This window comes from Brachionichthys hirsutus, chromosome 4, assembly GCF_040956055.1.
Source record: "Brachionichthys hirsutus isolate HB-005 chromosome 4, CSIRO-AGI_Bhir_v1, whole genome shotgun sequence".
In the NCBI taxonomy this organism is placed as follows: Eukaryota; Metazoa; Chordata; class Actinopteri; order Lophiiformes; family Brachionichthyidae; genus Brachionichthys; species Brachionichthys hirsutus.
The window spans coordinates 6,226,501-6,251,557 of record NC_090900.1 but is presented as its reverse complement, the minus strand read 5'-3'; the positions used below and the strand labels follow the sequence as shown (position 1 = coordinate 6,251,557).

The window sequence follows — 25,057 nt, the reverse complement described above, 5'->3', positions numbered from 1 at the left end:
ATCCTATTAAATGTTGGAGTGGATCCATATAAATGGATTTGGGGGGGGGGAAAATATGTGTTATTCACAGATAAATTACTTTATTTGCCAAGATACTTAGTGGAAGATTTGAGAATGAATTGATATGGTAACTTTGAAGCAAGAGCAGACAGAACAATCGGTTGATTGGATATGGCTGCCATGTCGCATGATCGGGTTCGAAGTAATTCCTTGAGTTTCTATGAAATGTAAAATACAGAAAGGGAAAACGGTGCTCGAGTCTACATATAGGATCGAATGTTTTGTAAAAGTTAATAGTATTCAGCATAAAAAAATTATATGTAAAATATAAGTGTTCCAATAAATGTGTGCCAATGTAACAGATCAGATAAAACGAGATACAATGAATACGAAACTTCGTGATTTTTTTTACGTTTATTTTTTATTGAACTTTTTATATTTATTCTTTGTTTCAGTCCGTACAGTACAGAGTACTCTGCAGTACTCCACAGAGTCCTGTTTTGCTTTAAAAAAAAACAAACAAAAAAAACACTTCTGTTGTTTTGAACTCTGTTCTGTAGAAATCAATAGAAGAAGAAGAAAATACGCGAAGAAGAAACGAAGCCCCGCCCATCTAGGAAGTTTAGTGTTGCGGCACAGCGGCCGAGGTTACCAAGGCAACAGAGTTGCGAAACATTCGGCCGCGGCTAAGTCAAAGGAGCGAAGAGAACAGAGATACATATCACCAATATCATCCCGCTTGTTTCGGTAACATGTAGAACTGGAACATGTTTATTTCATTTAAAATAAGATAGAAAGAACTGAGGAAAAGGAAAGAACGTTGCATTTATTCGGACAATTCAGCGCCATGAGCGAGGTCTGTGTCCAAGTAGCGGTCCGGATCCGTCCGTTGTTACCTAAAGAAATCATCCACAAGCACAAGGTGTGCGTGCGGATGATTCCGGGCTCATCCCAGGTGAGACTGGACCTGGACCGAGTCTTTTCCTTCGACTATGCCTTTGATAGGACAGCCGGACAAGGGGAGGTTTACGAGTCCTGCGTGCAGCCCCTGGTGAAGCTTCTGATCGACGGCTACAATGCCACCGTTTTCTGTTATGGCCAAACTGGGTCAGGGAAGACCTACACACTGGGAGGGGATAATCTGGGTACGTTAGAAAATGTGTTTATTTATTTTGAGCCTGATTTTCGTGTGCATGTTTTAGGCTTCAGGTCTTGTGTTAATGCTTGGGTCGCCAAACCAGGCTTTCCCAATCAATACTACTTTGCTGTTATTGCTACACTCTGATGATAAATTCTCTGTTATCTTTAACATCTAATTTAATGACTCTCCTCTAGATGACGACGGCGGAATCATTGATCACGTGGCCCAGGATGTGTTCCTATTGCTTAAGGAGAAAGGGGAAAAAGGTGACTGTGTGGAAGCTAAAGTGCAGGTTTCATATCTGGAGCTGTACATGGAGGATCTACGAGATCTGCTGGAGCTGCAAACCATTCAGAAAGACCTGCACATCAGAGAGGACGACAAGGGGAACACAGGTAGCCTCAATAAAAAAAATGTATTTTGGATTGACAGGCAGATGCCACAAAATTTGCGTTTTTCCCATTGATCAAATGCTAGGATTGAGTCCATACAGTTTTCTAAAAAAAAAAAAAAAATGTACAGAATAGTTTAAAATTATTTCACAATTATTATTTTTGTAAGTTAACCAATTTGCCGCTATTTCTTTACAACAAACCTTCCAGAAATGTAGTTGAATTAGATCATCAGTATTTATTCATTTAGAAATGAGACTCGACAGTCAGCTATGTTGGTGGAGATTCCTGTTCACCCAGGTAATCCTGAAAGGTTAAATCTGATGCAACTGGATTTATGTTTTGGCAGTGATCTTTATAGATTATTGTGAGCGTGCATGCATAACTCAAATATCTCACCGTTTGAAGGCATTTCATCTTCCAAGAGAGTTTTTTGTTTCTCTAGAATCACTCATAAACGTCCTGAACACAGGAAGCTCCAACAACCACTCGATTGAATCACTTCTCACCTCTCAAAGTAACAGACTTTTGTTTGTGTGGTTGTGTTGTTGTTGTGTTTTTTTCTTTTCAGTGGTGATGGGGGCCAAAGAGATGGTTGTTGCCTCAACAGAGGAGCTTCTCAGTGTTGTAGAAATGGGCAATGCCCTGCGCCACACCGACACCACTGGGATGAACGAGCACTCCAGTCGCTCTCACGCCATCCTCACGCTTCAGCTTATCCAGCGTTGCCCCAGCAACTCCTTAAAGATAACCCGTTCCTCCAAACTCTGTCTGGTTGACTTGGCAGGCTTAGAGCGAGCTGGAAAAACTGGAAACACCGGGGTGCGACTTAAAGAGTCTTCTCATATCAACACCGGCCTGCTCGCGCTGGGCAACGTCATCCGCGCGCTCTCTGACCCACGTCGGAACCGCGGCCGTGCGTACATACCGTACCGGGATGCCAAGATTACCCGTCTGCTCCGTGATTCATTGGGAGGAAGCGCTCACACACTTATGATTGCATGTGTGAGCCCCGCTGACCAGAGTTTAACTGAGACCGTGAGCGTCCTGCAGTTTGCATCCAGCGCGAGGTACATTCATAACCATCCTACGGACAGAGCCACTCCTGCAGACAACAAACCATGTCTCGCAAACTGGGACTCTGACGAGAAGGAGAGAGAGCTAACAATGGAAAGGGAGAGATCAGGTGGAAAACCTAAAGAGGAGCACAACTTCAAACAGCCCAGTCGTGATCCAGAGCAGAAGGTGGAACAAGGCGGACTATCACAGTACTACTTTTTGGCACAGGAAGCCTCACTGCTGCTGGCAGATGTCCCTGGGCCCATTTCCAGTCATTCCTTCAGACAGCGAATGCAGGATTGGCAGGCGGCACTGACAGCTGCCAATCACTCACACCGAGCTGAGGAGACTAACCGTTCAGGGGATGATGGAGACCGGCGCGATCATGCCACCGTATTAACCCTCAAAGAAGAGCTCAGCAAATGCAAGGTAATGGTTGCACATGAAAACGGATAATCTCTGTTCTGTCTGGTCAACCATATGAGACAGACAGAACAGGACAATTGCAGGGAATGACATCTCCATGTAGCTGGTGTAGTTTGCTGTTCTGAATAAATATCATAGACACTTGAATCGGACAATGGTGATGTCCGATACGAAGGGCAAGTCAAGGAAACAGCCAAACAAGACTTTGTGTTTTAATCAGTTGTAATTCTCCTTATTTATTTAGGACGTCTCAATATTTTTCCACTTTATGATTATTGTTAAAAAAAAAAAAAAAATACAATCACGAGTTATTAAAGAAAAGCCAAAGGAAAAACAACAACGACTCAAATACACTTTTAGCTTTGTGTATTGTTTGCTTTGTCTCTTTTTTGACATATAAATAATTTTGAGTGTAGGGAGAAGGGAGCCTAAATTAAGAGAAGGCAACCATGTAAACTGATAATTGATGATGTCGTTATTCCTTTTATCCATGAAAAAGGAATAGCCTCCCTAGAGTCCCATATTCATAATGTGTCTTCTTGATTATTAAAATTCCGCCAAGTAATTAATGTAATAAATGGACATTTATATTTCAAAATGTTAAATATCCCTAAAACCTGGAGCCTCTCCTTTATTGCGATCTATTACTTTTTCTTTATTCATTTTCCCCTTATGAGTACTGATATTGTGCATTACCTTTTTATGTACATGTATTACAACACCAGGGTGTTAACTGGTAATAAATAGTTGCCTTTTAATATTAATGTAATAAATGCTCCTTAACTGAAGTGTAACCAAGAAGTACTGAACCCCACCTTCTACTCTTTGTCTTTGTTTCTCAGGAAACTCACACTTTGCAGGAACAGCTACTGGAGCAGAAGGATGCAGAACTGAGACACCTCCAACATGACACGGAGACACTGCTTCAAGAGAAAAAAACACATTTCCAGAACTTACAAGAGGAAGTGGACCGAAACCGTATACTGGTGAGTGTATTTCTCCTGCAGCGATAGTGCTGGTCTGTCGTTTGTGGTTTAAATGTGTCTCTGTGTGGACATGCAGCCCAATTTCTGCCGTGTAATCCATTGCAAATGTTTTCAGACTGAACAACTGGTAGACCAAGAGATCCTCATCAGTCATATTTCCAGCCACCCCCTGACAATTAGGGGTGCTACCCCAGGGGCAGCAATAAAAGCAGAGACTCCTGGGAACACAGGCAAGAGACCCCACAGCGTTCCTCTAGACAGACCTAGCTGTAGACACGGGTCAACCAGAAGGGTAGGTCGTTCTAGTGATTGCTGTGTATATGGAATTTATGGGTGTATTTAGCTTCACATTTTCAATGTCATTTCCATGTGACTGGTTGTGATCACCTCTAAACAGCGTTACTGTATACAGTATATTGACATATTGATATGCAAACTCGCTCACATGTGTTTGCAGATCCACACCAGCCCTCCTTCCTGTTCGATGGACAGGATGATGGCAGCCTTTAAGGTGCGCTGTAATCTCCTGCTGGCTAATGACAAGAGTAAAGTTTACTGTCCCTTCCTGGAGCAGCAGACAGAGATTACAGACAGGAATCAAGGGAAGGAGGAGGAGGAGGATGCCTTTGTTAGCAAAACGGAATTAAGGTAAAATGGTGACACGGCATCCCACAAAAACACAAGTGTCGATGTGATCACTCATTCGTAATGCCCGGCTGAAGCATCAGATGTGAGTGTATGCAGTTTTTTTCTTCTTCTAATTCTTCCTTGTTTACATGCGTACTGCGGATGTAGTGTGTACTTCAGAAATATAGAAAGTACGTGACTTTAGTTTCACGCACAATCTGAAATTTTCATTCTAAATATATGTGGCAATGTTATTCCAGGCGTTCTTTGACCCGAACTTGGCCTGACGGGCAGAACACGGAGAAAGGAGCTGGACCGTCTAATGGAAGTCCATTAGCTCAACAGTCTCAACAAGCCAAGGGTAAATCTTTGTACTTTGGTTTTGATATTGGAACGCTGAATCGTTTCAGTGACTTTATAAAGCGTTACCTTAAATATTGAAGAAGTAGTTTTCTTCACAGATTGTAAGAAACCAGGAAACAAGGAAACCGATACCGTGCAAAAACCGAGAACAGGAGACCGTGCTATTCAGAGGATGATCCGAGATCTGTCAGTCAATATAAGCATGAAGGAGGAACTGATGAAAGAGCTTGTTAAAACTGGTAAGATTTTATGTGGAGTACACAAATTCAAGTTTGTTGGGGTTTTTTGTCACAGTAAAACCAAGGACTTTTGTATTAGCCAATAGTTTGTTAAAAATAATTTCCTCGCTGACTGAATTTGGGCAACATTAGCCTATCAAGTGTAACAGTAGTGCTGTAATTCTTTTCTAATAATTTGTGAATCATGATATAATTTCTTCATTGAACGTTTCTCTATTTATTAACCATTATTGTTAGCAATGTTTGAATCCCTAACTGTGTATATTTGTCTGGCAGACAAGGAGACCCAGGCGGTGGTCAGATACATCAGGCCCAGCGTTGACGGCAGAGAAGCCGGTGCGTTGGAAAGACTGTCGATAGAGAGCCAGCAGGACCAAGCAGACGTGCACCGCAGCCTGCAGCACATGAGAGAGCAGAGAGCTCAGCTCCAGGCCAGCATGGAGCAGCAGCGAGAGAACAGCGACAAGAACCAACAACTTTACAACACTGGGGTTAGTTTTTGTTAAGATGTTTTGTTGAGATGTTTTGTTGAGATAAGTGGAAAAGAGATGAATGTATATTATGTAAACCATTATGTCTGCTGTATTGATATAAACTTAAAAAAAATTTGATGGAACAAAAGCGTCAAATTCCAAAAGAAACTAAAATCCTAGTGTTGTATTTTAGGATCGCTGTGGTAGTTGACTTTTTCTGGTATCGCATAGAAAGTTATTGAAGATACAATAGTTCATGCACTTTGTAAAATAATAGTAAAACTATTACCATACTTCTGCTAATATCTCTTTGTTTTGTCTTTGAGTTCCCTTCCTTATTATAGTATCCATCCATCCATCCATCCATTTTCTTCCGCTTATCCGGGGCCGAGTCGCGGTGGCAGCAGCCTAAGCAGGGAAACCCAGACTTCCCTCTCCCCGGCCACTTCCTCTAGCTCTTCCGGGGGGATCCCGAGGCGTTCCCAGGCCAGCCGAGAGACATAGTCTCTCCAGCGTGTCCTGGGTCTTCCCCGTGGTCTCCTCCCGGTGGGACGTGCCCTGAACACCTCACCAGGGAGGCGTTCAGGAGGCATCCTAAATAGGTGTCCGAGCCACCTCATCTGGCCCCTCTCAACGCCGAGGAGCAGCGGCTCTACTCCGAGCTCCTCCCGGATGACTGAGCTTCTCACCCTATCTCTAAGGGAGAGCCCAGCCACCCTACGGAGGAAGCTCATTTCAGCCGCTTGTACGCGCAATCTTGTTCTTTCGGTCACTACCCAAAGCTCGTGACCATAGGTGAGGGTCGGAACAAAGATCGACCGGTAAATCGAGAGCTTCCGCCTTTCGACTCAGCTCTCTCTTTACCATGACGGATCTGTGCAGAGTCCGCATCACTGCAGACGCTGCACCGATCCGTCTGTCGATCTCTCGATCCATTCTTCCCTCACTCGTGAACAAAACCCCGAGGTATTTGAACTCCTCCACTTGGGGCAGGATCTCCTCCCCGACCTGGAGGGCGCACTCCACCCTTTTCCGACTGAGAACCATGGCCTCGGATTTGGAGGTGCTGATTCTCATCCCGGCCGCTTCACATGCGGCTGCGAACCGATCCAGTGAGAGCTGGAGGGCACGGCCTGATGAAGCCAACAGGATCACATCGTCTGCAAACAGCAGCGATCCAATCCTGAGGTCACCAAACCGAACCCCCTCAACGCCCCGGCTGCACCTAGAAATTCTGTCCATAAAAGTTACGAACAGAATCGGTGACAAAGGGCAGCCCTGGCGGAGTCCAACCCGCACTGGGAATATGTCCGACTCATTGCCAGCAATGCGGACCAAGCTCTGGCACCGGTCATATAGGGAGCGGACACCCCGTATGAGGGGGTCCGACACCCCATACTCCCGGAGCACCCCCCACAGGACTCCCCGAGGGACACGGTCGAATGCCTTCTCCAAATCCACAAAACACATGTGGACTGGTTGGGCAAACTCCCATGCACCCTCAAGGACCCTGCCGAGGGTGTAGAGCTGGTCCACAGTTCCACGGCCAGGACGAAAACCACATTGCTCCTCCTGAATCCGAGGTTCGACTATCCGGCGGACCCTCCTTTCCAGTACCCCTGAATAGACCTTACCAGGTCTATTATAGTATTAGTATTTAAATTGGGCTAACTGATGGTTTCTATTTTTCCATTTTGAAACTAGTTTTTTTGAAAAAAACAAAATCTTGCAACAGACACTTAACATCATTAAAGATTAAACTTTTTTTTTTTTTTCTCCATAGGACCAAAGGGCAGCAGACACAGTTGTATTGCAAAACAAACTCCAGGAATCATCAAAGGAAAAGGTAAACAAATAAACAAAGACACACAAATTCTATTTTGCTCATATCCTCATCCTAAAATATTTAAACTTCTTTCTCTAATCACTCTCCTTTTAGCCTCTTTATACCTTTACCTCCTTGTACCCCCTGCAGTTGCATGCAGTTACTTGGTTGGAGGAGGAAGAGGAGCATGTGCTCCAGAGGAGAGCAGAGCTCCAGGTGCTGGAGGCGGAGCTTAAGAGGAGAGAAGAGCTGCGCCTTCACAGGAAGGCCTATCTGCAACAGATAAACGACCTGCAGATAAAGAAGCTCCATTCTAATCAGGTCAGCCCGTGTACTGTCTGCACCGACAAACATGCGATCGGGAACCCGTGTGAGTTTGCACGACGTTGTCATTGTGACTTTGCAGAAATAGATTAATAAAGACTTTTATGAAATAAAGGGCAGTCTGAGAAGTTGCCCTCCGCAAATTTGCAAATCTTGGTATGGTGGTGCTATACCTGCCCTTTTCTGCCTCTGATTGGTTTGGCAGAGTAGGGTGGGGAGTTATTTGTGTTACCATTGTGGGATTCATAATAAGTCAATCCTTGATCCATATCACGAACCAGTTCATTCTCCCTTTGCTCTTCGTGATTTACCTCGACCTTGATGACTGGGAATTAAAATAGACTTGATCCATATCGTCTTCTGGATCTACTCACTGGTTCGCCTCCGCAGGCCTAACTTTCTACAGAATTTCAATGGAATCCTTAAAAAAATTATGAATTACCCAATTTCCAATCATCACACATGGACAGCCAAACTGCACCGATTGAATAACCTTTCCCAGTTGTTGAAGGTAGTAATGACATTTATGAATGAGAACAACCTGCAGAATATGGACCTTTTTTTCACAATTACTTTTCATGCTCTGAGTCAGGACCTTTTGCATTTGTCAATGCTGTTGGAATCTCTGGAGGCACAGCTGCAGAGAAGCAGCAGTGGAAAGCAGCCTGAAGGAGTCCCCACAAAGGGACCGCAGGAAGGGAGAGACGTGCTTATAAAGAGGAGAGACATTCTGGACGCCCAGCTAAAGAACATCAAATTGCTTACTGCGGAGGTCAGATCAAAATCAACACTGTAAATGTTGCAATATTCACTGACCTTTTATTCATCCTTATTTTATTACGCAGTTTATTGTTCATCATTTGTGCTTCTTGGTTTCTGTATGTTCTTCATGCAGGAGGAGAATTTAATTCTCCAGCTGGAGGAAGACATTAAATTCCTGGATGAAGTTATCGAGTTCAAAAACTGCTCCATCCGTGACAAACGAAAGAAGCTGTCAATCACCGATGATTCCTCATGTCAATCACAAAGGGTTAAACACACCCACCACCGTGATGTCATCAGGATCAGGAAGTTAGAAAATCTCTCAACATCTGATGCTTCAAAGATGCTGGTTAGATACTTTAACAAGGTGAGATACAAATCAGTACTCATGTTTGATATTTGTATTCAATTCCTTTAGTCTGTTTTCATTTGTGCCCTTGACTTTTTGTGCCCTAGCTGGAGGTTTGATTCTCCTTTTCTTTTCTTCTATTGTTTACCTTTGTTTGCTTCTCTCTTTAGGTGTTTCTGTGAGTCACAATCTCAGCTTCACTATTTCTGTAATGCTTTAATTCTACCTCTTCCCTGTCTGCTCTTTCTCTCCTTAATTCTCCTGCTATGACTACATGCTATATATAAACTTCCTTGATTTCTCTCCACATGGGGTTTTCTTTCACTAGTCATACTGTTTAGGTGATGATTAACTCTTTTCTCTTTCATATTTTTCAATAGTCTTTATTTTTGTCCACATGTGAAAGTTCAAACAAAGGTACATGGGTCAGGCTATATATACATTAGCATTTATTTGGTTAAAAAAATGTGTTTCTGTGCACAATCAAACTCTGCAGGTCATTCATCTTCGTGAGGTTGAGAAGCAAGTACGTTTGCGCTGTGAAGAGTTAGAGCTTCAAGTTGGAGAGAAAGATGTCATGCTGAAGGAGCTCAAGATGGCTATGCAGCGCCTGACCCTGGATGCAGACCGCAGGCTCACCGAGCAGCACCGAGAGCATCAGAACAACATCCAGCTACTTCTGAAGAATATTAAAGGTGAGACAATTTAGATCGATTTAGGAAAAAGTTTGAAAATGAATTTATCATCATTTCCACAATTTGTACAGAAATTAATGTGGCTATTTAATTTACTTTTGTCTTCTTTTGTGTGTGTGTAGAGAATGGTTCAGAAGAAGCACAACAGGATATCCAAGACAGACTGCAGTAACTCCTTTTTAGATTTCTATGGAAGTCCAATTCATCATCAGAATTAGATGACTCTAAAAGGCCTATTATCATAAGGGGTGCTCAATCGACTACCTGCAAATCGATTGAACTGTCTGAGGCAAGCACTCAACAAGTGTGTTAAAAATAAGGCCAAAGTGTACGTACACTATGCAGCATTATCAGAAAGTTCATTTCATTCCTTTGTGCTCATCGCTCTTTTGCCGGATGTGGCTCCTACACTTTCAGGCCACTTCTCTCCTGTTATAAGATTATAGATTACTTCCTTAAAAAGTGTATGTATTTTTATGATGGCACTTCCACAAGAAGAGTATATTTTGCAGTGGCATTATGGGAAACATCAGCTATTTCACCCCTGCAGAGGAATGAGCAATGCCAAAACACACCCAAGCCCTGGGTTTTCAGGATGGCTAGAAATGGCATTGTAACTAGTACCGTATTGGCCCGAATATAACACGATGTTTTTTTGCATTGAAATTAAGCTGAAAAAGTCGGGTCGTGTTATATTCGGGGTCTAGACATTATACCCATTCTGAACGCTAGATGGCGCCAGATATCGTTACAACGAATGGTGAACTGAACTCCCCAGGCCAAAGCAAACGCCTATCATTATTTTATTGCGATGTTTTTCCTTATTCATATGTTGTGAGATGTGTCTGTGTGGATGTGTGTGTGTGCACGTGTCCAGCTGGGGCGTGTCGCGCTGGAGCGAGTGAGTGTGTGAGAGAGAAAGAGAGAGAGCACAGCAGCAACAGAGAGAACTAGGAGGCAGAGATATGCGAGCAATAGGAGGAAACGGAGTTTTGTTTAACAGTGCAAGTAAAATAAAGCAGCTTCAGTGATTCAGCACGTCTGGCCGGCGTCCATCTTGTGTTGCTGCGCTTCAGCCATTCATTCACAAATGTGATTGCACTTTAGTTCACATATTTAAATGTTCAGATATTAAGATGTGAGACAGTTTTTGCATGATTTGGATGTGGCAAAATAACATGCTTTTTCTCTCGAATTTATTGTTATAATCATTTGTTTCAGATGTACTGTAATTATTTTCTGTATAAAAATTGAAATTGGTGTTCAAAAAGTATTTTCTCAAACTTGAGTCTTGAAAAAGAGGGGGTCGTATTATATCCGGGGTCGTGTTATATTCGGGCCAATACGGTAGTTGTTATTGAAGAAGTGTCTTTCTATGGGCTTTTTTAGTTACGTCCCTGAATGTAGCCTCAAACATGCGCTCAGTGAACCGATTGCTACGCTGCAATTCAGACAAACACATCCAATGTGATTGTTGACCTGCAAATAAAAAACAAAATGGCACACAGTGATGCTCATATGAAAATAAATTCACAGCAATTGTTGTCATTCTTTGATGTACGTGTATTTTTTTTAAATGACTTGTATATGCATGTGACAAATAAATATGCTATTTATGTTCCAGCTGTTACTAAATGTAAATGAAGAATGTCACATTCCAAGGTTGCTTGTTTTTTTTCAGTAAATTATTGAGAAACCTTAATTTTCAAGCTCTTCTTCCAGAAAAAACTTTGTTTTTGATTTATGGTAAAATTGCGTGTTTAGTGTCAGAATGTGGTGTTTAATGCAATATGCAGCGCTTTGTTGGTATTTAGTTATGCAGCTCAGTGTATGTTCCTCAACACTGAAGCTGGTTCTATGAGTTTAAAACTTATCTTAAATATTTACAATATGTGTGCCCATCAGTCTGTTGTTGAATATAATAAAATAAAACTTTGTTTTTGATTTATGGTAAAATTGTGTGTTTAGTGTCAGAATGTGGTGTTTAATGCAATATGCAGCGCTTTGTTGGTATTATTTAGTTATGCAGCTCAGTGTATGTTCCTCAACACTGAAGCTGGTTCTATGAGTTTAAAACGTATCTTAAATATTTACAATATGTATGCCCATCAGTCTGTTGTTGAATATAATAAAATGGGTCAATGTGAAGAGTAATACTTTGTGTTGCACTTCTAATTTTCAGACCTGTGTCGCGATCAAAGTGACCAAATGATGATTCTAATAGTAATATAAAGGGGTGTAATGTTTTCATGCAATGAAATCTATGCACACCTGCAAGACGTGTTAGGTTTCTCCTTTTTCCCCCGGTTCTTTTATTATATCTCGTGTTGGAGGTGTTTATTCAATAATGAGTCAGGATTATAAAACGAATCAAGTTTACTGAAGGTTTTCAGTAAGTACAAAGCTGGTAAGGAAATACAGCGCTGGACTCTCCTACAGACGCGGGAGCGGGACTCTGTAGAAGAGTCCCGAATGTTCTACGGCAGTGATCTTTATAGTGGGCATGAAAACACCCTCCTTCTGGGGGGTGCTTACACCCTCCTCCTGGGATGGGCCGTTAGGGCCCTAACTTATTCCCATCCTGTATCAGTTACAATGTGTGATACTTTATATGTGATTAATCTATGTGTGTGATTATTACCACAAAGTATGTAGAGATAAAGAAACTAAAAATGTTTGTGCAACCTGTGTATTGTGAGCGTGCATGCATAACTCAAATATCTAACAGACGTATTATTTGTTATAAATATCTGTTCCTAATAAAGTTCATGGTGAATGTATGTATCTGTGAAAATGAAGTAATTACCGCAACCTAGTCCCTGTACACAGCTGTTTCTGGAATCACGGATCTGTTGCCACTCAATTCTGAGAAAGTAGAGATAATCATTACGAATTACCCCCATGTCAAAACCATAAGTCAGAGATCTCTGTGTTACCTTTGACCTTCATTTGAAATTGGATCACATCAATACATTAATTCAATTATGTTACTGTCATGTAAGAAATATTGCAAAAATATCAAGCCATCACTATCAGCCTCTGACCTCAAACGTAGCATTCTGTCTTTATTATTTTTTCCCATTGACTTTCCAAAGCAAGACTTTAGCTGGTCCAGAATTCAACAGCTACGCTTTTAACAGGAAGACTTTGAAAGTCTCATGTTACTCCAATTTTAACCTCCACGTTGGTTGTCCGTCAAGTTTAGAATTGATTTAAGATTGTTTTAATGGCTTTCAAGCGACTTCAGAGTTTTTAATAGGTTATAATTAGTTTGATTACTTTGGGTTATAATTATTTTTATTTACAATGAGAATAAAATCGAGAGAAAGATCGAGTTAGAGAGAGCCAAAATGCACGCATATATAAATGTACAATTAATAAAAACAACATTTTTTCTTTATAATTTAATTACGTTTTTAATATCGTCCTTGTTTTCTCCCCTCATTACCAACGTACTGTGCGCATTTCCAGATTTCTACCTTTTTGGACCTCTCGGTCTGCCGTACTTTGCTTTGTAGCACGCCACTAGTACGCAATAGTAGCTGCTGCGCGAATACATTTAACTATTCCTTTACAAGTTTCCTCCCAAGTCCCGAAGCAGGCCAGAGCGTGTATCAAGAAGAAAAGGTCACTGTGAGTCATTTGACGTCGGTTTTATTTTCATTCGTCACGACTTTTGCACTTGTTTGTAGGCTAACAAAACCGGCTAAGCGCGGTACATAGCTAACGCTTTACCGCTGTGTAATTCTATCTGGCTTTCACGTCACAGGACATTTAATAAAACAGACTCGCCATATATCTGTTACTTTAAATAACACTTCTGGCCTTTACCACAATTATATATTTATTTTTTCGTCATCGGAATTCCGGTTATCTCATCTCACTGTATTCTTCTTCTTCTTCGCCTTTTTTTTTTTGTTTTTTTTTGTCCTCAGTTGGTATTCTTCGTTAAAATGGCAACGCCTGCAATGATCAACGTCCCCACCACCGCCTCCCGCTTCGCCCTGCTGCAGATAGATTCGGATTCGGACTCCGAAGGCTTTGATGTGGGCAAGACCACCACGAAAGGCTCCTCTGGGAAACACCGGCAAGGGAAGGAAGGGGTCGCGGGGAGCAAAGCCGGACACTGCAACGACAAGAAAAAGGACAAGAAGAAGAAGAAGAAAGAGCGCCAGCAGACCGAGGCCAACGAGGTGCGTTACGGGAGCATCAGACCTGCTTCCGCCGCGCCGAACCCTCGCCTGGCGCTCGTACTGTTCATTAAACTGTCAGTAAATCAGGTCTCCGGCTGCGGGTAGAAAGAGCTTTCATATCACGTTCCCTGAAAGGATAGGCCAGCGTGCTTTTCATGAGAAAGTAGAACTTGATAATCAATTTGTCACTTGAAGTCGTACCTTCTACTTTGGGAATGGGTTACAGTCGGTCTCATCTAGACTGTTTCCATTTGTTTTACATGGGAAACATTTATTTGAGTTATGAGGAACGAATTATACTCTTATATCAAGGTTTTATTGTACCTCACAATGTAAAAAATAATAATCTGGCTGTAATTTATGTGCACACACATTCTGACGGCTTGTGTAGGTTAATAATAGGGTGTAAGAGCCGTTTATAATAAGAGCAATAATGGCCATTCAGCTGTCTGGATTAATCTCCTTCGTCTCTCTCTGTGTTAGTTGCGTAATTTAGCCTTTAAGAAGATTCCTCCGAAATCTTGCGCCCCGCCACCTTGTGTGACCCTGTCCGGGATAGCTGGTGAACTTCTCACTCCTGCCCCGGGCGACCGCAATGCGCCGCCAGAGGGCTGGCAGCAGTGGAAGCAGAGGGACGAGCAGGTCAGTTCAAAAGCAAATCGCTCGGCACACGTGAGCCGTTCTGGAGATGATGTTTCACCATTCATGAACTCTCCACACGAGCTTCACACCAAGAAAGTAAAATACAGGTGAGATGGATCCTGATCAAATCAATTTAAAATCCCGTTTGACATATGGGCAGTTGAAAACGGCAAAATAGGTTCCATAAGCGACTTCGTTTATTTTTGGCAAATGTGCATTCTGCCGCTCTCTCTGCCTTGTGGGTCACGGGTCAGCTGGAGCCTCTCTCAGCTGACTACGGGGCGAAAGGCCGGGCACACCCTGGACAAGACGCCAGCTCATCAGTTGAATATATAAATGGCGAATGTCCATCTGGTTTCATAAAGCTGATTGGAGGTCAGATGTGGAGGGCCGTGTGCAGCTCTGGTGTGCCTGTATTGTAAAAGTCATTTGTGATTTTACCGACCGTAGTACCGTGGCGTCTCAGGTACGTTCCTTCTGTTTCCCTCCTCCCTCTGTAGATGACGTCTGAACTTTATGAGGCTGACTTGGAAAAAGCCTTAATTTTAAGTAAACTGGACTTTGAACAACACAAGCAGGTAAAATGACCGACACACACAACTCCACACCCACAGATTCTCAAGAGAATTTTTAAAGATCTTTTTTTACTTCAAATTACATTTTTAACAGTCTAAGGATAGTTGAACCTGGATTCGGGAGGTGCGCCGTGGTTTTCGTCCTGGCCGTGGAACTGCAGACCAGCTCTACACCCTCGACAGGGTCCTTCAGGGTGCGTGGGAGTTTGCCCAACCAGTCCACATGCGCTCTGTGGACTTGGAGAAGGCATTGGACCCTGTCCCTCGGGGAGTCCTGTGGGGGGGGTTCTCCGGGAGAATGGGGTTTTGGACCCCCTGATGTGGGCCGTCCGTTCCCTATAGTCCCGGCGTCAGAGCTTGGTCCGCGTTGCCGGCAGTAAGTCGGACCTACTTCCAGTGCGGGTTGGACTCCGTCAGGGCTGCCCTTTGTCACCGATTCTGTTCAGAACTTTTATGGGCAGAATTTCTAGGTGCAGCCGGGACATTGAGGGGGTTCGGTTTGGTGACCTCAGGATTGGGTCGCTGCTTTTTGCATATGACGTGATCCTGTCTGCTTCATCAGGCCGTGCCCTCCAGCTCTCACTGGATCGGTTTGTGTGAAGCGGACGGGACGAGAATCAGCAACTCTAAAAATGGTTCTTAGCCGGAAAAGGGTGGAGATGCTGCCCCATTCGGAGGAGTTCAAGTAGCTCTGGGTCTTGTTCTTGAGATCGACAGGCGGATCGGCACAGATCCGTCATGGTGAAGAGAGAGCTGAGCCGAAAGACGAAGCTCTCGATTTACCGGTCGATCTTCGTTCCGACCCTCACCTATGGTCACGAGCTTTGGGTAGTGACCGAAAGAACGAGATCCCGGGTACAAGCGGCTGAAATGAGCTTCCTCCGTAGGGTGGCTGGGCTCTCCCTTAGAGATAGGGTGAGAAGCTCAGTCATCCGGGAGGAGCTCGGAGTAGAGCCGCTGCTCCTCCGCGTTGAGAGGGGCCAGATGAGGTGGCTCGGGCATCTATTCAGGATGCCTCCTGAACGCCTCCCTGGTGAGGTGTTCAGGGCACGTCCCACCGGGAGGAGACCACGGGGGAAGACCCGGGACACGCTGGAGAGACTATGTCTCTCGGCTGGCCTGGGAACGCCTCGGGATCCCCCCGGAAGAGCTGGAGGAAGGGGCCGGGGAGAGGGAAGTCTGGGTTTCCCTGCTTAGGCTGCTGCCCCCGCGACCCGGCCCCGGATAAGCAGCTGAAAATGGAAGGATGGGCAATTTAAGGATGTAAATTGTCATTAATAAAAAAAAAAAGGCCTACATTTTGTAATAATTCAAATCCAAAAGAAATCTCATTCAGCCACAAGATTCAGTGCTGCACGATGCGTAAACATGAAATCAGTTCACCCCGTTGTTCTTGAGATTTCACCATTTTATTGAAACATGTTGTGTACATCTTGTTGTTGTTGCTCAGCTGTGCCACAACAAACGGAACCTTCGTTGACGCCAGTAACAGTTAAACCCCGCTGGGTTGTGTGTTTTGAAATCAGATGCTGTGCAGCATTTCATCTTGAATCGCTTCACATTCAGTGAGCTGTGCTTTAAAATCAAGGAAGTAACGTAACAAAACAATCGTGTACCTTCTCTGACGCGCCGAGGTGGAGGTCATCTTCCACCTGGAGGGCGGGAGCCCCCGGACCGGAATGTGTTCTGCTTTGGATTAGGTGCTTTTTTTTTTTTTTTTACTTGTCCTTTTCAAAATGTTACACTGCAGTTGTGTTCCTCTGTGCTGATACGACCTCCACTGCCATCACGGAAGACGCCAGACCTCCTTTTACGTTTTTATATTTTGACAGAATGGAATATAGGCTGTGTAGGCGGTGGCAGGATTCAAGAAGCGAACTAACAACTGAACAGTTTGCCAAGGCAATGCCTGGGGGGTCCTTAAGGGAGAGGAAAGTTCTTGTTAAAGTCAGAATGTTGGAAACACGGATGTGTTTCAGTTTCCTTTAATCTGTGGTTTCACTTACTGTGTAATTCAATCCAAAAATGACAACATTAACTTGTCTTTGGAAATTATATTGAGCCGTTATTGTAAAACAGAAAAAAACTTGTTCAAAAAGCAAGTGATTTGCTTTCCTTCAGCACCAGAACGCAAACACACCGTCGCCAAAGTCACGAGGAGCGAAAGAGGGCAGCGGGAAGAAGGACAAAAAGAAGAATCAGCAGTCGAAAGAGAAAAAGACGGTTTCACTCCAGGACTTCCAGGCGGAAGGAAATGCAGGTGAGGGAAATGTTTTGATCCATTTCATCTCATCCAGCACCCAGAATAATATTTATTTAAACTGCTTTGTTTTCTTTGTCTCTTTACAGAAATGTTCAGTAGGAAACAAGAGAAGGAGGTGCGGCTCACTTTTCCCCTGAAGTCTTTATCCCTGTTTATGTTTGATGTAGGGAGGATGTGTTAACTAGAAAAGCACATCCGCCAAGCAGCTCATTCCCCTCGCAATTTACACCGTCCCCATGGTGATCTATAAATTGAGTTTGGTGTTTTTATACAGTAAAAGTGAATCGGAGTATTCTTAACAGATTTTTGAATCCGTAAATGGAGTTTTCAATGTTAAAATGTAATATTTTTTCCTGATTCATTCTGGATCAGACTCAAGACATTTTACGTGATAGTTCATATCGGACTTCTTTATGAGTTTTTACGAGTTTTTGGTAGATAGATACTTTATTCATCCCAAGGGAAATTCCAATTTCTCTGGATATAAAAAACAAATCTGGATTTTTCCCATTTACCGGTACTTATAATGGAGGATTTTAAAATATGCATCCAAATTCACTCAAGGGAAATGTTCCAAATTCAGATTTGTTTTTTTCATATCCAGACTGGTATCTGGACTGTTCTCAAAATTTAATGGGCTCTAAGTTGGATCGAGACCCATCCTCAGATTGTATATTATCCTCCTAACAAACAGACAGACAAATGCAGTCAAAAACATAACCTCCTTGGTGGTTTACCTGTGTTTATTTGGGTTTAAATCTGAGGACTGATGTAGCACTGACCTCATTCCCACCCAGGATGCCAGATCAGCAAACCTACTGCTGGGAGCTGGGCAGCAGGACCGGTTTTTTAACAAGCTGGAGGACGATGTCAGTCGCATTATCCAAAAGGAGAAGAGACGCGAGCAATACAGCAACAGCCAGTCACTGGAAATCAGCACCTCCACGGAGCACGAGCCGGTGGGTGGACGGACTGTTCATGCAGCGTAGCGTTGTGGGTCAGGTCTCCACAGTGCATAAATAAATCATCTCATGCTGGGATTTTTATCTTTTTATGTACGCAGCAGTACGCACCAATGTCCTTTTATTTGGCCTGGACACTTGGAAAGAAAAAAACAGATCCCTATCTCCCTTATTTGATTTCCGCTCCACGTTCTACGCACATTCTATGTGTCCAGCTGTCTCTAGATAATTTCCAGTGACTGAATAAATGCAGACTTTAACAGGATGTATTTATCCTGCTTTGCTTTGCCCCCTTCTCATTTTTAGGACCCTCGAACAGAGCAGCTGAAGTATGAGCTGGAAAAGAAAGACCAGGAAATCGATAAGCTGAAGAAGACTATATCACAGTGGGAGGTCAGCTAACATAAGATGTCCTGCTCTGTCAGAAGTATCAAAGTATATGTGTATATTTATAGATGCATTTCTTTTAAGTAGAAGGTATAGTGCCGTGAGTCATGGCCGTGTTTTAAGTACATCTAATGAATCCTCAAACATCAGGATGGTCCTTTTCCTTAAACGTTGTTTTAGTTGAAGTGAAATATTTGAAACAAGACATCCACATGACAAGATTTAAAACGTCAACTTGGGGATACGAGTATTTCACGCTTGCATTTAATGGTGACTGTATTAGGCTTTCTTTTTTCTTAAAATAGTTCAAGGATAATATTGCAAGATGCCAGTGGAACACCTGCCAGAGGGCCCAGGAGCATGGCGGTAGCTGTGTGCCCATTCATTTCCATATCAGCAAAGAGCTTTTACTGTCCTTTAATAAATCACCCCTGTGATGATTGAGCCTGAGTATTTACCGGTAGTACCTTTTTATTTTTGGTCCGTAACATATTTTAAGGAATTAAATTGTCATTTTAGTGACGATATACAAACCAACTTCGGCATCACCTGCATCTCGGTTGCCTTTCCACTGGCTTGTCCTGCCGTACCTTTTTCTATTTTACTCTCCATGGTCTGTTTGGGTTTTTTTTTTTTCTTTTCATCAGCAGGATGCTTTTATACAGTTACTTGGATTATGTGAAAGTTTAAACATAAATAAACATGTTTGTGTACACATCTCCAACAGTAGAAGGTAAACATTTCTAAAAAGGTTTTTTCTCTCTTGTTAACTCTGTAGGGGAAGTATAAAGAAGTGAAAGCGAGAAATTCCCAGCTGCTTAAAATGCTCCAACAGGGAGAGAGTGAGTCAACCGTCACACACAATGCAGTAGACAACCGTAGTTGACTTTCCTTCTTTCATTGTATTGTCAATATGTGGCCCGATGTTTGGTCATTTCTCGTTACCTCCTCGTCTGTAGTGAAAGACAAAGCAGAAATCCTCCTGCAGGTGGAAGAGCTACTTCATATAAAAGAAGAACTGTCGGCACAGGTGAGTGACCGTGAAGTAAAGCTTAAGAGAGGACTTTGGCGGGGGTGCGACATTTGTATAATAATAATAATGTGCTTTTTAAATTTAGGTAACATTACTACATGGTGCTCTCGAACAAGAACGGTCCAAAGTGAAAGGTCTGCAGTCGGAACAACCGAAACACCAGGTAAGACCTGAAGAGCATCACGTTAGATCAGTTTGTGCTGCTTTTGGACTTGAATCTGTGAGAAGATGTGATCCATTGTGTGTGGAAAGTTCCAGCTTATGTTGCAGCCCCCACCACAGAGGGCCGGTCATACGGAGTAGAATTTGGTTGAATACTGGATGAAAAAATAATTAAGCTAATGAGTCATATGATGATGCTATGGGGTGAAAGTAGTTGAGGCTAGACTAAGGACAGAAGTGAGTATTTGTGAGCAGCAGTATGGCTTTATGCCGAGGATGCAATGTTAGCATTGTGGCTAGCAATGGAAAAGTACAGGGAATGTCAGAGGGAGCTGCATTGTGTCTTTGTAGATCGAGAGAAAGGCCATGACAGGGTGCCCAGAGAGGAACGGTGGTACTGCATGAGGTACTGCATGGAGGTACTGTGGTACTGCATAAGGAAGTCTGGAGTGGCAGAGAAGTATGTGAGAGTAGTTCAGGACATGTATGACGGTTGTATGACAGCAGTGAAGTGTGCAGTCGGAGTGACGGGAGTTTAGTGTAGAGGTGGGAATGCACCAGGGATCAGCTCTACGCTGACAGTAATGATGAGAGATATTCAATGTTTTACAGGGTTTTTAACATTTTAATTTTTGCATCTTTTTTAATTAGGTCACAGAATAATTTTTCGTACAGTACTTCTGGCTAACTGTGTTGTCTATGCGCTTTTTTTCCTTTTTATAAACAGGGAAACAAGAAAGGGAAGAAAGGCTCAGAGACAGATCCATGAAAGTCTCAAAAGGAAAAAGACCTGAAGAAAAACAGAAAAGATTGATCACAACCAGGATTCTCTTTCTATCGTTCTTTTTAGCTCATACTCTGTTAAAAAAATAATAATGTGCATGCAGGCGTAACAGTCCAAACACAGGATGCGTTACAGAAGGTTCTAGGTTTACCGTTTGTGTTGGGACCCCCGCGTTGAGAGCTCTGTGTGGGGTTTAATACCAAATGTTATCTATGGGTGTTCGTTTTACTGTTCCTTCTCACTGTCAAGTAAATAAATTACTTTTTCAGTGGGAAAAAAACAACTTCAATCTTTCTTGTGCATTTTCACAAATGTTGAGATTTTAGGGGCGTGGCTGTCCTGGGAATATATTATTACTGTATAGTGCAGTCATACACAACATGCCTGAACCACACACACACACACACACCTTAGTAACAGTAATAGCAATAACCTGTTTGATAAATGAACACATTTACTGAGTTTTTAACATTTACTTTCTGGTGCCTCTTAAGCATAATTTATCTTTGCGAGGTTCCCTCTCCGTTCGATGTCAGAGACCTTTCAGATTAACCAACATGCGTCAAGATCAGATGTGTGTGTGTGTGTGTGCATATGATCCACTTGACAACCTAAGTGTGTTTGTTGCTGCCTGACGGAGGGGGTTTTAATCTCTGGTGGAGTGTGTGTGTGTCTGGATGTGTGAGATATGAGAGTAGCCAAGGTTTTTTTTTTCTGGATTAGAAGCTCCTAAAATATTCTGGTTGAGGTCTGCAGATGAGTCACAGGACAGAAACGGCTCTCCAGCGATGAGTGTTGGGGTGTCGCGCTCCCCGGCATCCGTGTGTCTTCTGGCAGCAACTTAAAGCATGAAGTCCCTTGATCTCTTGTCAGCTGACGTCAGATCAGGTTACACAAAAATATGGCTTTCAGTAGTTTGCAACTAATCTAATAAATTTGGTGACACTAGGTTATGAGGAAGTGGAAGCAAAACAGTGTGGATCTCTCTTTTTTGGTCTCAGAGTAAAAAAAAAAAAAGCAATCTGCAGAAAGAAAAAAAAAACAATTAAATGATGCAGAATTTGCCAAGAAAGCAGAAAATTAAAGTGAAACATCTTCCATGTAGAGACGGAACTAATTGTTTAATCAAGATTACCAAAGGCTTTTGTTAGTTGAATCTTAAATACCAAGTAGCAGGGAAATGTCAGAAAATGTTCAAGTTCTGGACCATGCACATCGTAGCTGAGCCCCCAAACCAGCTCCTGGAGGCAGGCCTCGGCCTGTCATTGTTTGTTTCCACCGCTACCAAAACAAGGAGCTGCTGATACGGGAGGCCAGGAGGAGAAATGATCTGAAGTACATGGACAAAACATTCCGAATCTACGAAGACTACAGCCCCGAGGTGGTTAACCAACGGAGAGAGTACAGGTCGGTTATGTCTGACTTATATGAGATGGGCCTGAAACCTTCGTTGCTCTAGGGCAACGAAATTTGCTTTCAGTTCCGAAAACATTTTGGTCTTTTGAAGATGAGTTTAGGAAGCCCAATTGCATTTAATTATTGTTTTTCACCTTCATTACATGATGCTACATTTTATGGCTGGCAGAGACGAGGGCTGACAATTTTAAAATACTTATTCATTGAAAACACATTTGCCTCTTTTGAACAGTTGACCAATAAATACAACTTACCCGCCTCTCATTTTTTCAGATATTTACAGATTCAAAATTTTGTTTCAGGCTCCATTTCAGGATTCCCTACTAAACCTCCAAATGATACACTTGATGAGATCATGTGTTTTAACCCTATCAAGAAAAAGGCTGTTTCTGAAATGCTTGTTTTGATTTCACGCTTGAGTTCCACATCAATGGCTGATATCAAGCGGTCCTGGGAACAGGATCTCCAAAAAGGTATTTCTGACGTAGACTGGGAAAAGATTTTAAGGAACATTCATTCATCCTCCATGTGTGCAAGACATTGCCTTATTCAGTTTAAAGTGGTACATAGGGCACATCTTAGCAAAGCAAAACTGGTTAAGATGTACCCTCAAATCGACCCAACTTGTGAAAGATGTAAATCGGCAGATGCCACTTTGATCCATATGTTCTGGTTCTGTCCCAGGATACAACAATTTTGGGGGGGTGTCTGTGATATACTTTCTTCCGTATTCAGCGTCAGGATAACACATAATCCATTATTATTTTTGTTTGGGGTTGATACTGAAGGCTTGGCACTACCGGCAGGGGGTCAGAAATTAATCGCCTTCTCGACATTGTTGGCACGACGTTTAATTCTTTTTAAGCGGAAGGCTGCAGCTCCACCCACTGTGTCACAGTGGATTAAAGATGTATTATTTTATCTCAAACTAGAGAAGATCAGATTTGTTTTGAGGGGTTCTGAAAAGGAATTTTATAAAGTATGGAAGCCTTTTCTAATATTTTTTGACCAACCTTCTACTCAGGTCCAGGAGTGACCATTTGTTTGATCTAGCATATTTGTGCTGACTCAAGTACAATAGGTCTTATTTTGTATTGATGTGAAATGTAATATGTTGTTTGATTGACAGTGAACAGGGGTGGGTTTGGGTGGGATTTATTTACATTATTTTTATTTTATTTGTTTTCTTTATTTCTATTTTTATTCTTTGTATTGTCTGTATTTCTGTTTGTTATTCTCTGTGTGAAATTAATAAATATATTAAACATCAGAAAATGTTCAAGTTCAAGTGAAATGAAATAAACACAAGATCTCAAGATTGCATTTTATTTTGCTTTTCGTGCAAAGAGATTCAGGATTTTGCTTTGACATTCATAGTGTAACTTTTCCAGCCCCTCTCATTGAGCTCGTGCACGTATCGTGTACAAACAAAGGACTAGACAAAGATTTCCAAACATTGCTATGAGATGGCATTAGTTTAAGGCCTCGGTGGCAACTTGAGGCCTCTGATGTGCCCCTCTATCTCCATGGCAATATCAGGGATGCTCCTCCTGATGTCCAGGAACAACATGTTCTCCTCATTCGATGGTGGCTCCAACACATCAAACTGGGAAGCCAGCAGGTCGGCTTTCATGTAATGTCCCCTTCGAACCACAAGCCTCTGGTAAAGGAGATCATGGTCGCCGTGTAGGAAGAGAAAAAAGACATCAGGAGATGGGGACCAGATGTCTTGGTCTGGACTGTAGGACGGGGTGAGGATTCTGGAGCCATAGAGGAGGATCTGTCTGTACTGGCGCTTCAGGGCGGAGCATGTCAGCAGAGCATCAGAGCCCGAGCGTCTTTCACTGGAATCAGGAACAAGATGAGCGGAAGCCATGAGTTGTATAGAAAAATGTTTAAAACCTCTGAACAGAAAAGGAAAATAAATGAACGGAGGATGAGCCGATCAAGAAAAACAGCTGTGGAATAGTTGAGGAAAAGAAATCTGCCGGCGACACTTCTCCCTCGCCAAGTTCATCGTCCTTAAAACTCCGAAACGCATCTTCTCCTCTTTTTGCTTTTCATCTCAATTTTTTAAAACCATTTCCAACAACTTCACCGCCTCATATCTTTACCTCCCTGCTCTGAAGCTCCCTCGCTCTCGAAAACCAACACCATTTTTTAAATGCAACAAAAGTATATATTTTTGCGTAGGCAAATATCAGAATACGTCTCTGAGAGGTTTATTCATTCTCACCTCTCAATGACATCATGCAGTTTGAGAAGCCAAGGGAATCTGTCCTGATGAGACAAGCAACACAATAAGTAATATTAATCACCCATGGTGCTAATCCGTGCACCACAGATGATCACAGGACAGATGTAGCAAAAGGTGTGGAAAAGGTTGACACATTTTCCCCTCTATTCTAAAAGTACTACATTAGGACTCCAATAGAAGCTGTGACGACGTGTTTAGAATGATTCCGAGTGTTTTCTATCTATTGGACTTGACGGAGTTGTTTTAAGACCCGGTCACGGACTCAAACATTGACAAGCGCGACAGACATGGCAACACAGAAACACTTTTGGTGCAGTCAGAAATCAAACCCAGTCCTAATTGGATACAACTAACTACTGCAACGTCTTTATTAGGAGGAGCCACATTTTTCTTGTCCCATTTGCCTCTGCCAACTCAAACTGGCACCAAAGTCCGATTTATTTTTTGCCTGCGACTGACAGTAATTCCAAATGTACATTTATCCTTCACCTCATCCTTCATCCTGACACTGACAAACACCGTTTACTTTTAAAGTATGCCAAAGCACTTGTCAGAACAGGTCAAACTGTAATGTCCCACATCGTTCAAAGCTGTTTTTGCTGTGAGACGTTACCAGCCATTGCCACTCGCCATCTGCTGCCAAATGTTGGCAGGATTTGCTCTGCCTGCAAACATGTAAACAAAGAACTTTTGCACACCACCAAATATTTGTAGATTGCTTT

At 42.6% G+C, this 25,057-nt stretch overlaps 3 protein-coding genes across 4 annotated transcripts; 2 read left to right on the top strand and 1 right to left on the bottom strand.

Annotated features, from left to right (window-relative positions):
- Window positions 1-847: 847 nt before the first annotated feature.
- LOC137918072 (kinesin-like protein KIF27) lies at window positions 848-10,304 on the top strand. The gene is made up of 16 exons (XM_068760818.1): window positions 848-1,145; window positions 1,336-1,536; window positions 2,105-3,021; window positions 3,861-4,004; window positions 4,120-4,296; window positions 4,462-4,652; window positions 4,892-4,992; window positions 5,093-5,233; window positions 5,510-5,724; window positions 7,490-7,552; window positions 7,682-7,860; window positions 8,444-8,627; window positions 8,751-8,984; window positions 9,463-9,661; window positions 9,784-9,832; window positions 10,115-10,304. Exons 1-16 carry the CDS (start codon window positions 848-850, stop codon window positions 10,302-10,304), a joined length of 3,483 nt encoding a protein of 1,160 aa, XP_068616919.1.
- A 2,867-nt stretch (window positions 10,305-13,171) lies between these two features.
- Window positions 13,172-20,946, top strand: gkap1 (G kinase anchoring protein 1). 2 transcript variants are annotated; one of them, XM_068738368.1, is made up of 12 exons: window positions 13,172-13,294; window positions 13,597-13,854; window positions 14,338-14,496; window positions 14,997-15,074; window positions 17,193-17,331; window positions 17,421-17,449; window positions 18,132-18,293; window positions 18,603-18,689; window positions 19,462-19,525; window positions 19,643-19,713; window positions 19,802-19,879; window positions 20,606-20,946. In XM_068738368.1, exons 2-12 carry the CDS (start codon window positions 13,615-13,617, stop codon window positions 20,645-20,647), a joined length of 1,149 nt encoding a protein of 382 aa, XP_068594469.1. In that variant the 5' UTR covers window positions 13,172-13,294; window positions 13,597-13,614; the 3' UTR covers window positions 20,648-20,946. The 2 variants fall into 2 exon arrangements, with proteins under 2 accessions (XP_068594469.1, XP_068594470.1); XM_068738369.1 differs by lacking the exon at window positions 14,997-15,074.
- Window positions 20,947-23,394: 2,448 nt separating this feature from the next.
- On the bottom strand, window positions 23,395-24,364 carry LOC137893286 (probable gluconokinase; the record flags this gene model as incomplete). The annotated part of the gene is made up of 2 exons (XM_068738740.1): window positions 23,395-23,922; window positions 24,315-24,364. Coding segments are annotated over 2 exons (417 nt in total), but the record flags the coding sequence as incomplete, so codon positions are not given.
- Window positions 24,365-25,057: the final 693 nt, after the last annotated feature.

Bases quoted from the DNA above. Each gene is read 5' to 3' on its own strand.
- LOC137918072 (XM_068760818.1), top strand. From the start codon at position 848: ATGAGCGAGGTCTGTGTCCAAGTAGCGGTCCGGATCCGTCCGTTGTTA. The intron at 4,005-4,119 runs GTGAGTGTATTT...AAATGTTTTCAG, and splicing joins TGGACCGAAACCGTATACTG to ACTGAACAACTGGTAGACCA. The intron at 4,653-4,891 runs GTAAAATGGTGA...ATGTTATTCCAG, and splicing joins GTTAGCAAAACGGAATTAAG to GCGTTCTTTGACCCGAACTT.
- gkap1 (XM_068738368.1), top strand. From the start codon at position 13,615: ATGGCAACGCCTGCAATGATCAACGTCCCCACCACCGCCTCCCGCTTC. The intron at 15,075-17,192 runs GTAAAATGACCG...GCTTTCCTTCAG, and splicing joins ACTTTGAACAACACAAGCAG to CACCAGAACGCAAACACACC. The intron at 17,450-18,131 runs GTGCGGCTCACT...ATTCCCACCCAG, and splicing joins GTAGGAAACAAGAGAAGGAG to GATGCCAGATCAGCAAACCT.